At 34.2% G+C, this 15436-nt stretch overlaps 1 protein-coding gene across 1 annotated transcript; it reads left to right on the top strand.

Moving 5' to 3' along the window:
• Nucleotides 1–9769: 9769 nt before the first annotated feature.
• LOC132622516 (protein trichome birefringence-like 19) lies at nt 9770–13913 on the top strand. Its single transcript, XM_060337123.1, has 3 exons — nt 9770–10171; nt 10276–10637; nt 12950–13913. The coding sequence occupies exons 1-3, from the start codon at nt 9847–9849 to the stop codon at nt 13715–13717; spliced, it is 1455 nt and encodes a 484-aa protein (XP_060193106.1). The 5' UTR covers nt 9770–9846; the 3' UTR covers nt 13718–13913.
• Nucleotides 13914–15436: the final 1523 nt, after the last annotated feature.

Genomic DNA, 15436 nt, shown 5'->3' with positions numbered 1-15436 from the left:
TATAAAATCATAAACCTTTGTTTTGGAAAGATACGGACATTTTTGGGACACATTTGCGGGTTATCGAGAGAGGAATCATGCCTTGGAATCATAAACGTTTAGCTTTGGAAAATGAGAAAGCTATGGAAGCATTCATGAAGTCGTAACATAGGAATCATGCCTTTGAAGGAAAGGGACGAGCCTTAACATAACTTTGTCGTTTAACATATATGTCACTCGCTTGTTCTCCTTCGATGCTCACGTTTCTACCTTCACAAGAAGTCGCATGAACGTTAGCCAATCGGTTACTTAAACGTGCCCACTATTTCTAGGAGAATTTGGGCAGCATATCCTTTGTTTCTACTACTTTTCCCATGTCATATTTCAACTCCCAACACTCACAATACTACTCACAATAACACAATCCACAATCGTAATTTATGTACATTTAGCAAAATCCACCATTTTCTTCCAATTAACTCACGTTTATGGATTTTAGCTCATCATCATATTTTCTCATACATCACACCTATTTCATGGTTTACATGTCATTTATAACGTATTCATACTCACAACACCCTATCATTCATGATTCAATTCAACTACTATCCAAACATGACACTATTCACCTTTCAGGACCCATTTCCTACATTCTTCTTCAATCCAAGCATTTTAACTTATCAATACTTTAATCATCATGAGAAAGTTATGAAACTTACCTTAGATAGTGATTGAACAAGTCTTGAGTGGAGTTCCCCTTCTAGCACCAAAACCCTACATCACCTTCCTTAGGATTTTCTTGAAGAAGATAAATCTTACTTGAGTTTCATACACTTTGATTCCTGAATTTGATGTTGTTAATCTTGGTTTCCTTTGATTTTCTTGTGGATGAGATGTTAGAGAGATTTTTAGAGGGTTTTAGGACCAAAAATGGTGAAAAAATGAGTTAAAAACGAAATTGGGTCTTTATATAATTGCCCAGAAGATTCTGGACTGGCGCCACATGCGACACCATGTGCGAGTCGCATGTCGAACATGCGAGTCGCATGTTGTGTCGCAGGTCTTGTCAGTCGATCGGTTCTCACTGGCACAACATGCGACACCAAGTGCGAGTCGCATGTCGAACATGCGACACCAAGTGCGAATCGCATGTCATGCCAGAACGTGATGAACTGTCTGTCGTAAAATGGCCATAACTTTTGATACCGATATGCTGTGAGGGCTCACGACCTATGGTTGGAAATCTATTTCAATTATCTACAACTTTCATCCTGTGGTGGTTTTCCCAAATTCCGACTTAAAAATGGAGTTTTGGCCCCTCCAAACCAGATCCTCCGAAAGTGTTTCCTTAACTCGCCCTTTTTGGATGGCTTATGCCCATATTTGGCTTATGGGTCCTTCTTGAAACTTACTTGGCACTTCATTACCAACATAAGGGGAATTATAATTATTCTCCAATAATTCATTAAGACACCATTAATGCGATACTCGTAACTGTCCTTCGCTAGTCAATTCACTGTACACGAACGAAAATTTTCCGAGGTGTAACATATATATATGGATTATTTAATATCAAGGTGATGAACCTACCGATATTGATCTATATTGACATGGTTTGGAGAAAGATCATCTCCACCGAACTGAGTGGATTGTCCAAAATAACATTTGGTACCACTGGCGAGTTTTGTGAATAATTTTCAACTCCACCGAACTGAGTTTTGCCCACTATTACTCATATCAGGTGTATAACCCCTACAAAGATACCAAAAATGGATATTACCAATAAATAAAATAAACACGTGCTACTGCACAAAATAATAATTTAAAAATTGATATTTACCAATTTTCAATGTAAGTTTGATTAAATTGCTGGCTTAGAGTTTCCAGCGGCACTTGACCACTCAAAATGTGTCCATAATGTAACACCCCGCATCTTGGAACTAAGTTTAAGCTCATATTATTAGAGTTCTAGTAGAAACATTGAAGGTTTGAACGTTTTGCGAAAATGGTTGATAAGCCTAGTTCAGGCAGCAATAACTCCTTGATCGGTTTGGAATTTTGGAAGGTACTATCAATGAAGTTGTAGTACGTAGAAATACCTTTCTAACGATATAAGGACCAAGCCAATCAGAGATCGGAGCAAGGAGATATGATTGTCTCAATATGGCTCTTGAAATCCTATAGAATCGGCTAAGTTTTTGATACGTCTTCCTTCCAGTAAAATTTCATGAAAATAATTTGGGAATTTGAGAAAACTTCCTTGATGAAAGTTGTATCCCTTTGAAATAGATTTCCAACGGTATCTTACGGAGGTCAAACGGACATATGTGCAAAGAGTTATGCCCATTTTACTGAAGCCTGTTCGCTGGAAATTCTGCCAGCGTAACGGTGACGTTACGGACCGTAACACGTGTTACGGGCAGTAACAGTGGACCGTAACGTCCCGAAAATTTCCAGAACCTCACTGGAAATTTTCACCAAGGTACGGTACCAAGTTACGGTCCGTACCTCGTGTTACGGGACCGTAACAGTGACCGTATCTTGGTCCGTATGTACGTTTCGGGTCACCTGACTTCGGGAGGACATAACCCTATCATAACTTGGGAATTTATGAAAACGCAAAGAATGAAAGTTGTAGATAATTGAAATACCTTTCCAACCATAGGTTCTGGGTTCACATACGACATCGGGATAGGGAGATATGGACGTTTTAAGACAGAAAGGTCCCAACCCATTTTCAAGTTGGGTCAAACCCATTTCCCCTTGATATATAAGGGAAATATAACCCTAGCAGCCCATTTGTTTCTCCAAAATCAGATTTTAGAGAGAGGAAGTGAGAGGGAGGGGAAATTAGAGAGAGAAAGTAGAAAATCAACCAAGTTTAAGGCCCCGAATCCCAAAGCTCGTGAAGGATAAATTGTAGTACAAGTTGTTATCGTCATTTTGAGCTAAAGATCGGACTTGGGGGTGTTGATTTCGTGATTACTACTCTTGAAAGGTAATGTTTCTACTCCCTAATCATTTATGGTTGTGAATTGATGAATTCTTGGGAGAATAATAATTGGGTTTGTTGAAGAGGATTATATGAACTATGCTAGAGTTGTTGGATTGTTGACTTGGGATTGTTGTATTCATATGGATGATGTAGAATGATGTTAATTACATCTAATTGAGATTGTAGTGTTAGCTAGAAGTAAAAGAATGGGGATTTGGTGAAGAAAACACCATTAATGAGGGTTATAGAGCTTCATGCCCACTAAGTGTTTGATAAAATGCTTAGATGAACAAAACATGGATATTGTTGCTAATATAGAATCCCTATGACTTGTATTGCTATAGATTGAAGTTGAAGGGGTTGAAGGACATTGTGATACGCTCAAAAGCGGGAATTTAAGGTATGTAGAACTTCCATCCACATGTGGGAATCTCTACGTTCTTCCCCATGATCCGTTTCGTAAAAATCTATGAAGTTCAAATCCTAGGGCATTAAATCCAACATATTGGTAGCCCGTAATTATGTATGTATGTACACGAATTTCGTATCTATGTTCGTTATTGTATTCCTAATATTCCATTATTGATATTAGGAATCCTAGCTTAATCCATGAATCATGAATTCCTCCTCATGTGTTCTCATTATGTTCATATGAAACTTTATGATTTTATCTAGCAAGTTACAAGCATGTTTTCAAGTCAATTATATATATGATTTCGAAATATTCTTATTACTCATGAATCAAGAACATGTTTGCAAGATTTTGACAAGTTATCTTATGAAACTATTTTACAAGTTATTTCATGAAAACCATGTACAAGCAAGTTATGATTCATGAAAACCATGTACAAGCAAGTTATGATTCATGAAAACCATGTACAAGCAAGTTATGATTCATGAACACTATGTACAAGCAAGTTATGATTTATGATATATCATGGGCAGCAAGTGCCACTATTTTTCATGTTCATGTTTTGGGAGTTGCATTAATTACCGAGGAGGGCTTCAGATAGCCTGAAACTACGTAGCCACCGTAGGATGAGGATCGCTCCACCCATGTCCCGGACGATCTCTCATAATGATTGGATCCTTTCATATTTTATCAAATCTCATGTTCCCTGGCAAGGACTGAGTGTTCTGCTGGCGGGACGCAAACACCAGACCATGGATCGGTTATAAGTTATTGCTCTCCCTACTTATCATGTTTTTACTGATGTTATATATATATATGCATATGTACTCATGCTCATGTTCATCTCCAGGTTTTCAGTTTCAGTTCTTATCATGTTATTCCATGTCCCATGTTATTTCTTTCAGTTGCTTTACATACCAGTACATTCAATGTGCTGACGTCCCCTTTTATTGCCCGAGGGGCCTGCATTTCACGATGTAGGTACAAACTTACAGGACGACGCCTCTGCTCATTAGGATTTGCACGTACCAGCTTATTGGTGAGCCCCATCTCATTCGGGGTTTAGACATTGTATTTTCCTTATTTAGTTTTGCATCTAAAGGTATGCTGGGGGCCTTGTCCCAGTAAATATGTTTTCCAGTCAGACTCATGATAGAGGTTTCATAGACTAGACAAGTCAGTTATGCTATGTCAGACATTCAGAATCGTATAGCCATTTTTGGCTCATTCGTGTTATTTCCGTACTCATGTTTAAACAAGTGTTTTTATTAAGTAATACGACTTACTACATTTTATAAAGGCTCATCATGCATTCACGTTATATTTCCGCTCATGTATGCCTCATGATAGTTCAGCAGGCCATGTGGTTCGCTCGGTCACATGCAGTCAGACACCGAGTGCCGTGTTACGTCCAGGCCATGGTTCGGGGCGTGACACATAAGAACTAAAGTCTCCATAAGTGTTATCATGAGTAGGCTGGACTTGAGGGCCTTCTTCAGGTATCTTTTCTATATACATTTCAAGAACATAAATGGCGACTAAATTCCTATATTCTTCAGTCGCCCTCAAATACTCCCTCAATGAGTCATCATCATTGATATTCCACACACTATAAAGCACTAAACCTTGTGAAACGGTGTGTGGATATCTGCCTATTACAGATAATCCATACTGCGTGGGATCAATTTTCATTTTTTGTGTAAGTAAGTGACTAATGTTTTGTAATTCAAGGTTGTTGGAAACTTTACATTGGCTTTGGTTTGATACTATAACGAACGGTATTATTGTCATCAAGTATTATCTCCATCCCAGAATAGAGAACCCTTAACAGTTGAAGATAGAGAAGACATTTTTTTCTCTGAAGTTTGGTTTTTTTTTTAAGAACTTAAAAGACTTAAACTTATGAAATGGATGATTTTTTACTTCATCCAACATTCGTATTAAATAGGAAAAATTTGAGCGCAAAAGTGAACATTTAAAAAATGTGGGAACCCTATTGCGCATGAAAACACTGCGCAATAGGATAAGATTCCTGAAGTAATGCAGCATTGTGTTGTCACAACAAGCATAGTGTGTCATAAAAAACGGACAAATAATGGAGCACTGTGTTGTCAAATCAAGCATCGTGTGTCATCTATGGCCCACATATTGCGCAATACAAGTTAGTGTCATAAAAAGCCGTCAAATAATGCAGCATGTTGTTGTCAAATCAAGCATTATGGCTCATATATTGAGCAATACAAGTTAGTGTCATAAAAAACGGATAAATAATGGAGCATCGTGTTGTCAAATCAAGCATAGCGTGTTATAAAAAGAGGACAAATAATGGAGCATTATGTTGTCAAATCAAGCATAGTGTGTCATCTATGGCTCATATATTTCGCATTTAAATGTTGCGCAATACAAGTTAGTGTCATAAAAGCGGTCAAATAATGCATCATAGTTTTGTCAAATCAAGCATATCATTCTAAAAACTCATATTTTGTGCATTTAAATGTTGCGAAATATAAGTTGATGTTGTCAAATCAAGGAGTAGTATATAACATGATTGACGAATAACTAGCATTCACATTAAAACGAGTTATTATGTCATTCTATACCAAATTTGCTGATATTGGTTCTATTACATATTTTACCCCAACAGAAATATTCGAAGCAATGAGTAGGACATTCGAACTAGATGATGATTTTAAATACTCAAATAACCCGAACAATAGATTCAATCGACAATACAATAATACAATGAGAGAGAAGTGGGATTGGCGTGTCAGGGAGGCTGCAGCGCTTGAACAAAACTTGAGGTCATTAGGGCTTAAACGCCTAAAAAAGGTGCTATGTCAATGCCTCGTGACACTCCACAAGAGTTGAATTTTACTCTTAACCGTTTTCGCGAAGAGAACAATCGGATGAAAATACGTTGCCTAAGGGTACAATATGGTCAACATGGTTACGTAAGATTCAGATCCAAGTAGAATTCGGACTGTGAGATGTCCGATGAAGATTTTTTTTTTAATAATAAAGTAAGTAGGTAGGGTCATAATGACCACCCCCGAGGGTACTTGGGGGTTTCCAACAATATAAGTAGGCTTTCATTTGTTATCAGACTACAACATATTCAATGGCGAGTAGTAGAAATGTAGATTGGTCTGTATTCCTTCCAAATGATTCGAATAGCAGTGATGATAATAGTTCAAATCATAGTAGCTATTCCAGTGAAACAAGTTTTCTTGATAACAACGATTTCAAACTAGACGATTTGAAACCCCACCTTCTTATAGAGCGTAATGATGATTTTTACGGCGTGAATTATTTAGATCCACGAGAATATTTTTGCGGGTTACGCCGAGAATGGGCATATCGGCATACCGAATCAGAACGTCTTGTTCGTGACATGGAAATTCTCAACGCTCAAATCCCAACAAGGTACTCAATAATCATGCCTCGAGTAGGTCCAGAAACTTGCGAGCTTGCCGTACAAAGGATTAGAAAAGAAAACAACAGAATGCTAGCAAGACGTTGTAGATTTTACATGTTAAAGTTGGCCGAAGAACAAGCATCATCAACAAGTAGAGAATTAACATCTACAGAAAAAAACTGTCTTAAGAAACCCAAAATATTGTTCTGAGGACGATATTGAGGACTTCTATTCTGATGATGAATAGGGGTTATTTTGGTTCACTCTCTTAAATTTTGGGTAATTTAAGTTTCGGACTCATGCGGTTAATTTGTATTTTTAGTTTATGATGAAGTCACCAATTTGAATATTTTTAGTATGTTTTTAATTTGCTTTGATTGTTATAGTCTATTATTAATTGAAATAATCTTCGTAGAGTTAATAATACATAAAAAGTTTAACAATTCAAAAAAAAAAATAAAAAAAAAAATTAGTACATAAAGGGTGAGGATTGCATAATAAATGAAAACGTGCAACTAGTAAAAACATAGTACATAAAAACAACAAAATAAATAGAAAATACGTAGAAATATTAAACTTAATAAACAAAATACATAAAAATAATAAACAACAACAACATAGCACAAATAATCTTCCAAAATTTCAGTATTTCTTTCAAAGCATTTTTCTCGTGTTGAGTTTCTCTAAGGTTAGCCTTGAGAAAACTTTATTTTTCTTCGGATTCTTTTAGCAAGACCTCCAAAAGGTCAATCTTTTCTTTAGCTTCCATAAGCTTAAATTGCAAGTCAAACTTCACGGTATCTCTTGAGATACATGAAGTTGCGGTATCTCTATCAACAAGAAGGTTTTTAAACTTCGCCGCCACCGTTTTATCCACGAGAATGCTATTTTCCCAACGAAAATGTTTGCAACCGCCCATATACTATAAACATTACAAGAAAATCAGTTTTTAAAAGTAAAATATGTAGATAATGTGAAAAAAATTTAAACCCCAAAAAATTGTAAAAAACACCTACTTCGGGCACTTTACAATGCTATTTTGCTAAGTTTTCGAGTAGCCAAAAGTGTTCATTTATTTTTCTTTTCAAAAAGTGCTTATTTAAAAAAAAATTGAGGCGTTTGACCAAGTTTTTTTTTTAAAAAAATATTTTTGTGTAGTAACAGAAACTGTTTTTCAAAAGCTAAAAAAAAAAATCTTTTTTTTAGTGGAATTCCCTTCAGAGTTGGTCTTTAATTTTAGTCATTCGCTTAAAAAAGTAGCCGAAAATACTTCGAGGTTTTAGTTCGAACCCCCGCTCAATAAAAAAACAAAATTGCAAGGCATGACTTTCGCGAAACCTCTGCCTCAAGGTCTAACATTTGCCCAAAATTAGTCCTCAAAACAGAGGTTTGCGTTAAGGCCTAATTTTGGGCAATAGTTTGTCTTAAGGCTTAACTTTTGCCCTAATAGGCCTAATTTTGGGTAAAAGTTTTCTATAAAGCAAACCTCTGCCTTAAGGTCTAACTTTTGTCCAAATAGGCCTAATTTTGCTACGAAACTCTGCCTTGCGATTTTTTTTATTGAGCCGGGGTTCGAACCCAGAACCTCGGGGCATTAGGTGAAGGACAAAAATTAAAGACCAGAAATTTGAGGGGCAAAATTAAAGACCACCCCCAAATAAGTGCAATCGTGCAAATTTTCCAAAACAAATAACTTTTGCTGAGAAGTACTTTCGAAATATTACTAAGCATAAAGTACTGTTCTAATACCAGCAAAATTATTTTTAAAATTGATTAGTCAAACATAACTACTACTCTTCAAAGTTACTTTTTCTAAAAGCACTTTTAACAAAAATACTTTTCAAATAAGTATATTTTAAAAGTTTGACCAAACATGTTATAACTTATTTTAATAATATAAAAAAAAACATATGTCGGTATATATATATATATATATATATATATATATATATATATATATATATATATATATATATATATATGAAGTTTAAACTCATTTAATAGGTGCACTACGCAGTACGCACTAACTGGACCACGGCCAGGTGGCTCTTTCCTAAAAACAAAACCCCTTCTATGCCTCTTTTCTTGATTTCCACCGTTCATTTTACTTCATCCAATTAAAAAATTGTTGAAGAAATTCTTTAACGTTTTCGGTCATTGTTGATTGAAGGAATTGATTGATCAGACAGAAAGGAACAAATCCAAAGGACATAATACATGAATGGGAGTATATTAGCTTTTATTCTGCTTTTCTTCTTTCAAATCTTTCTTTTTATTAATTAAAAAAAAATCTTTCTTTTTATTACATGTAGTGTTATGAGTCATAAATCCAATTAGAGAATAACTATGATTGTCAAGTTGGACGTTCTTTACTTCCCTGTTAATTGTGTAAAAAATTAAATTCAAACTGATCTATAGCTACATAATAGAAATGGAATAATAATGTTTTTCGTTCCACTTAATCTTATTTGAAATGGAATTAATGAATATTAGTGTTTAAACATGCAAAAAGAAAGGAAAAGATCCCATATGATCTCTTTGTCTAACCCAAAAGGAAAAAAGCATGATCTGAATGCCCAACAACTTTTGAACTGCATTTTTAGTGAGTTCCGCTATTTCATATGACTTCTTTCCTTTTGTTTGTTAAAAAAGTTGATATGTTTTCTACATTTAAAGACTCTTTAATTTTAAATTTAACAAAAATGTCGTGCCACATATTTTAAAATACAGGTTTTAAATGGTACGTTTGGCAATTGATACGTGGCAAAAGTTTTTTTTTTTTGGCGTAAACTTTATTCCAAGTTAAACACACCGTATAAAATAAAAGAGAGCAGTATTTTTGAAAATAACAAATTACAATATTGATATTATCATAATTAGAAGGAAGCCGGCTATACGAATTTCCTCACTTCTAATAGTCCTAAGTCAACGCATGGCCATCATTTGTTAATTACATTTAGCAAAACATGCACATTAGCAACTTTAAAAGTTCTATTGCTTCTTCACTCACAAGTCACATCTCTTTTCCTTTTTTTTTCTTTCTCCATGAATTTCCAAGATCTTGAGCTATCATTAGGGAAACTACAAACACGAAAGAAAAATGCTACAAAAATTGCTCCATTCGTTGCCCTTGCTATCTTGTTCACTATCATCCCCATATACTATCCTTCTTTGCACCATAAAAAACTCTCACAAGTTCTTTCTTCTTCTTCTTTGGGACCACTTTCACAAGATAACGTATTACACCAATCCAATAATAGTAGTACAGAAGAACAAAATGAAAAGCTCATAGCAGCATCACCACAAATTAATCTGACCAAAAGTGATGCCTCAAATTATTCGGTGGCGCCGCAAGCAAGTAGTGGCAGAGGTAAGATTTTAAGTTTATCGGTTCTGAAATCTTGAAAACACAGTTTATTGGGTTCTTGATAAATTATTTATACATATTAAGAGAATCTTTAAACGCATATACAGAATTTGAGCCAAAGCTACAGGATTCTACTGAACCCGTAGAAGAAGCTCTAGCTCCGCCCCTGCAAGCAAGAACTAATGGTACTGAAAAATGCGATTTGTTTTCGGGGGACTGGGTTGAAAATATAGAAGGGCCTTATTATACAAACAATACATGCTTTGTAATTCAAGAACATCAAAATTGCATGAAGTATGGGAGGCCTGATAGAGGATTCTTGAATTGGAAATGGAAACCGGATGCATGTGAGCTGCCAAAATTTGAGGCACATCAATTTCTAGAACTTGTTAGGGGAAAATCACTGGCCTTTGTTGGAGACTCAGTTGCAAGAAATCATATGCAATCATTGATATGCCTCTTGTCCAAGGTAAGTTAATTCTCATGATCTTTTGTCCTTTAATAACAACCCTAAATCTGTAGAGTATTATTTCTTCTATGTTTTGTCTTGTTCTTTTCATTTGGTTTGGTGGGGGTAGGCCGGTTGGTTAATTTACTATTCACGACTTCTTTTAAATTTAAAATTTTCGTTTTATCTTAAATCAGTGATGGAATTAAAACAAAGAAGATGTTTAATTAAATCCCTTTCACCTAAAAATTATATTGCGCAAATAGAATTAAAATATTTTCTTTCCATATATATATATATGAATTATTGAATCCCTTAACATAAGAAAATTTCTAATGTAGTGGCAAAGTTAATTAAAAAGTCGATTTAGATCACGAATCTAGGTATAGATATTTGCATTTTTTTAAAATCCCTTGCTAGAACTTCTGATTCTATCACTGCTCTTAATTATAGTATATGTTTTTATAGCTATGACATATTTAAGATCACAAATTTTAAATTTATTTTAACAGGCGTTTGAATTCTTTGTATGTCTTTAAAATTTAGTGACCGATCAAACACCACTCACGGAAAGATCAATTCATTCACGCAACTTCTTTATTGTTTCTAATTATAAGAATTTTTCCATGCTTTGACAATAATGACTATTAATTAAATGTCGACCACGTGATTTTGGAGTGCATTTATCTCTAAATTTCTGTTCTTCTGAGACTTAATTTTTATTATATAACTTCAGTTTTCACATGCAATGAGGATCTAAATTAAATTTGCATCTCAAAGCTTCGTCTCATATATTCTTAAGTGCTTATGTGCAAATTCTTGCCTTTTTCTACGGCTGACAATAGGGAATTGAAGACTGGAACTTTGTAATTAAATATAGTATATCGTAAATCCAGCAAAAAATAATTAGAAGGTCAAATATACAGTCTGGTTAGGCTACATTCAAGTCTGCTGTACTATATATGTTTTTTGTTGACTTTACAGTTCTACGTTAATATTGAGTGACACATTTTAGAGTTGACAATGCCTTTCCGGGTCATAAAAAACATTAATGTGCGTAGTAAATTACGGATCTAGAATGTTTAGTTTTCTTTTCTATCTTCTGCATTAGTTTCCTCACATTGACTCGAAATTGAAAAAAACAGTAGCCTAATTGTAATTTAATAACTATTTTGCTTAGGAACAAACCAAACTAACAACTGATTCACTAGCTAACACCTAATTATTGAGTATTATAATCTACACACTAATGATATATTCACTTTTAATTTTGGTAAAGTAAACTTTCGTTCACTCACATTTTTAGTAAACTAAAAATTGTCATTTCACTAGTATATTGTCCAAATTTCCTTTACCTAATATTGGTCTAACTTGTCAACATTCTCTTACATTTGAAGTAAATTTACATACACATATTACTACCTTATGAAAAAACTTAATTAAAAATTCAAAGGAAAATTTATTTAAATTAAAAAGTTCAATGATTTTACTCCCACCTACTAAAAGAGAAAGAAAGGAAGAAAGAAAGATTAATGAAATATTTGACTAATGTCTTTTTGGACTAAGTGAAAACTTTGCCCTCAGGTATTTCTACTTGATCTGTTTGAAAAGTTAGATCTAGACAACAGTAGGAAACTCAAACAATTAGGAGGAGGAAAACAAAAAGCAACTGAAGTTGCATTTTGCCTCCATAATTTACAATTTTCACTGTAACTTCTTTAGCTAGAAGGGATGAGCATATAATATAGTAGTAAATGTACTATTATGATAAAAACAATGACATATCTAAATTCTGGCAACACAAAAAAGTCCAGTTTATATTATGAGTTTATATGTATGGATAGCAAAATGAGTTCATAATGTACATGACGTAGAAATTGTGGCAAGATTAGCCAAGGGTCGCAGCCCAAATTAAATCAACAAGTTGCATGCCATTGCCAACTACACAAGGTATTCGATTTTGATCTTGATATGTACTGACAACTCCTAGTTTTGATACACAATAAAGTGGTCCTTTTATAATTTGTGCATGTTATATTACAAACTCATATTCAGTTTAGTGGCATTTCTTTCAGCCTCTTTAAAGGTCAAACGAAATGTAAAGTAACTCTGGTCTCATGGATTATGAAATTAGCCTTATTCACCTTCTTTATAAGCGTAGGTAAACAAGCGTGTAGGAAAAGAGCATAATCAAAATACTTGGCTAATTATATTTTCAATCTCTGAATATTTTGATGAAAGAGCCTATTGCTTTTTCAAGAATTTTGTTTCTACGCCCTTATCACAGTAGTTCGTAAAATACATTTAATATTCTATTATAATTTTGGTTTCAGGTTTTATACCCCGTAGATGTTTCAAACACGACAGACCAAGAAAACAGACGCTATGAATACAGAGATTACAACTTCAACATGTCCATATTTTGGGCACCCTATTTGGTAAAAGCAAATAAAACCGAACCCAACAATATATATCAACCTTTCAATTTATATCTCGATGAACCTGATGAAGCCTGGAGCAAAATCCAAGATTTCGATTATGTGATCATCTCATCTGGCCACTGGTTCAACCGTCCAGCTATATTTTACTTAAACCACACCCTCACTGGCTGCCTTTTCTGTTCACAACCCAATGTTAGCCAATTGACATCTTTTTTCAGCTATCAAAAGGCTTTTCAGACGGCTTTTCGGGCCATTAATAGCTTGGAAAATTATAAAGGTGTGACATTTTTGAGGACATTTGCACCATCTCATTTTGAAGGTGGGGTTTGGGATAAAGGAGGAGATTGTGTTAGGACCATTCCATTTAAGAGGAATGAAAAGGTGTTGGAGGATTATAACTTGGAGTTTTACAAGATTCAATTGCAAGAACTTAAGGTTGCTCAAAAAGAAGGGGAAAATAGAGGTTTGAAATTTAGGCTATTTGATGCAACACAACCTATGTTGTTGAGACCAGATGGTCATCCTAGTAAATATGGACGGTGGCCCAATCCAAATGTTACATTGTCTAATGACTGTGTCCATTGGTGTTTGCCAGGCCCAATTGATGTGTGGAGTGATTTCTTAATTGAGTTGTTGAAAAGGGAAGCAATAGATAGATAAATTTGCGTAAGCACTTTACTATCTTTTGGATTAACAATTTTTACTAAAGGAAATTTCTTTTCTTTTCAATTATTATTCAGAATTATTACTTCGTTGTAGTACAAAAAGGGGTAATTGCCCTAGAAGAAGGAAAAAATTCGATAGTAATAGTCAAGTTCAATTGCCTTTTTGCTAAAGAAATTTCTCTTTTAGACTATCTTTTGGATTTTGACATTGGGTTATGCATAAAGCAGATATTTTTCAGACACAACTACTTGTATATTAAAAGTATGAGCCTACAAATTCAAATCACATGAATGTATGCGTTAGATACAGTCCCACTCTTATATGTATAAAAAGTTAGTAATGTTATAAATATTATTTATAATTATGGATGTCTATCTTTAGGAGAAATCACTTTTTCCTATAAATATAGAGGTTCTCCTTCATTGTAAATAAATCCCTCAAGAGAAATAAAAGAATTCTCCTCTCTTCTCTCCTTCTCTCCAAACGGTAAGATGCAAGTCTTATGTTGAATTTTTACATATGTTTGGTAGACAAAGTTCTATATAATTAGAATTGTTTCCAGTATGCGAAGTTTCAATCTTAGGATGTATATTCCATTTTCTTATGTGTTTGATTCTTATCTTCGGGTAATGATGCACGTAGTTTCAAATTCCATGTGATACTTAGGTTTTCCCTGTCTCTTAAAATGGAATCATTTATGAATTATGATTTTGTAGGAATCAGATTTCTAGATACCTTGACGCATATATAATACAACATGTATGCTACAAAGAGGGAATTATACATATATGATTGTTCTACTGCAACTTAATTCCACAAACAGTGGATGTGAATCCAATATTACGAAATCAAAATTGGAACTTGATTAGGATATGACCACAAAGCCTTTTACTATTTTAATTTTATGATTTTTATTTGTGTGGTATAAAAAAGCAGAGAAGATGGCACACTTAACTCTTCACATCTGTTAACAAGTGACCTTTAATATACTTGATTATGAATTCTAAGTGCTGACAATTGTTGATCCTAGAATTATATAAAGGATTAATCAGATTCATGCATGGTTCGAGGTACTATTCATTATCCTTGGTGATGGTAAATTGTGAATTCAGGATTATGTCTATCATTACATTATTTAACTTGCTTTAAAAGACCTAATTTGTGAGATTTTAGGTTTTGGGAAAGAACTAATTACTACTATTCAGGGGAACATGATAACTGATTATGTTTTATAAGCCTCGTTATAATCAAAATTTATTTATGCATCACAACCAGTGGTAAATTATTTAAAGACTCAAGGGTAAGTCTCGGTACACTTTGGTTTATTATGTCATTGGTTGGGGGTAAGACGGTGGATTTAAGTCCATTGCACCAAGAGGATAAGACATCGGGTTCGAATCCTGGTGCACCATGATGATAAGATGTTGGGTTCAAGTCCAAGCAAATTATGGTTTAACACATCTTTATATGGGTAAGGCGTAGGGTTTGAGTTCCAATGCACCATAGTGATGATATAATGATGATCGAGGCAAAATAATATATACTTTTGATGAAAAAAAAATTATGAAGTCCGTTCCACTGAATTTGCTCCATTCCTTGAAGTGAATGTGGTAGCAGTATATGATAAGCCTGAAAGATGATAAAATAATTATTGTGTCCATATGAATGAACATGGACGTGACAATGGACAAAATAATAGACATCATTGTGGTA

The sequence above is a fragment of the Lycium barbarum genome, chromosome 12, assembly GCF_019175385.1.
Source record: "Lycium barbarum isolate Lr01 chromosome 12, ASM1917538v2, whole genome shotgun sequence".
Classification (NCBI taxonomy): Eukaryota; Viridiplantae; Streptophyta; class Magnoliopsida; order Solanales; family Solanaceae; genus Lycium; species Lycium barbarum.
The sequence above is the reverse complement of the archived record's forward strand: the minus strand, read 5'-3'. Positions and strand labels throughout refer to the sequence as shown.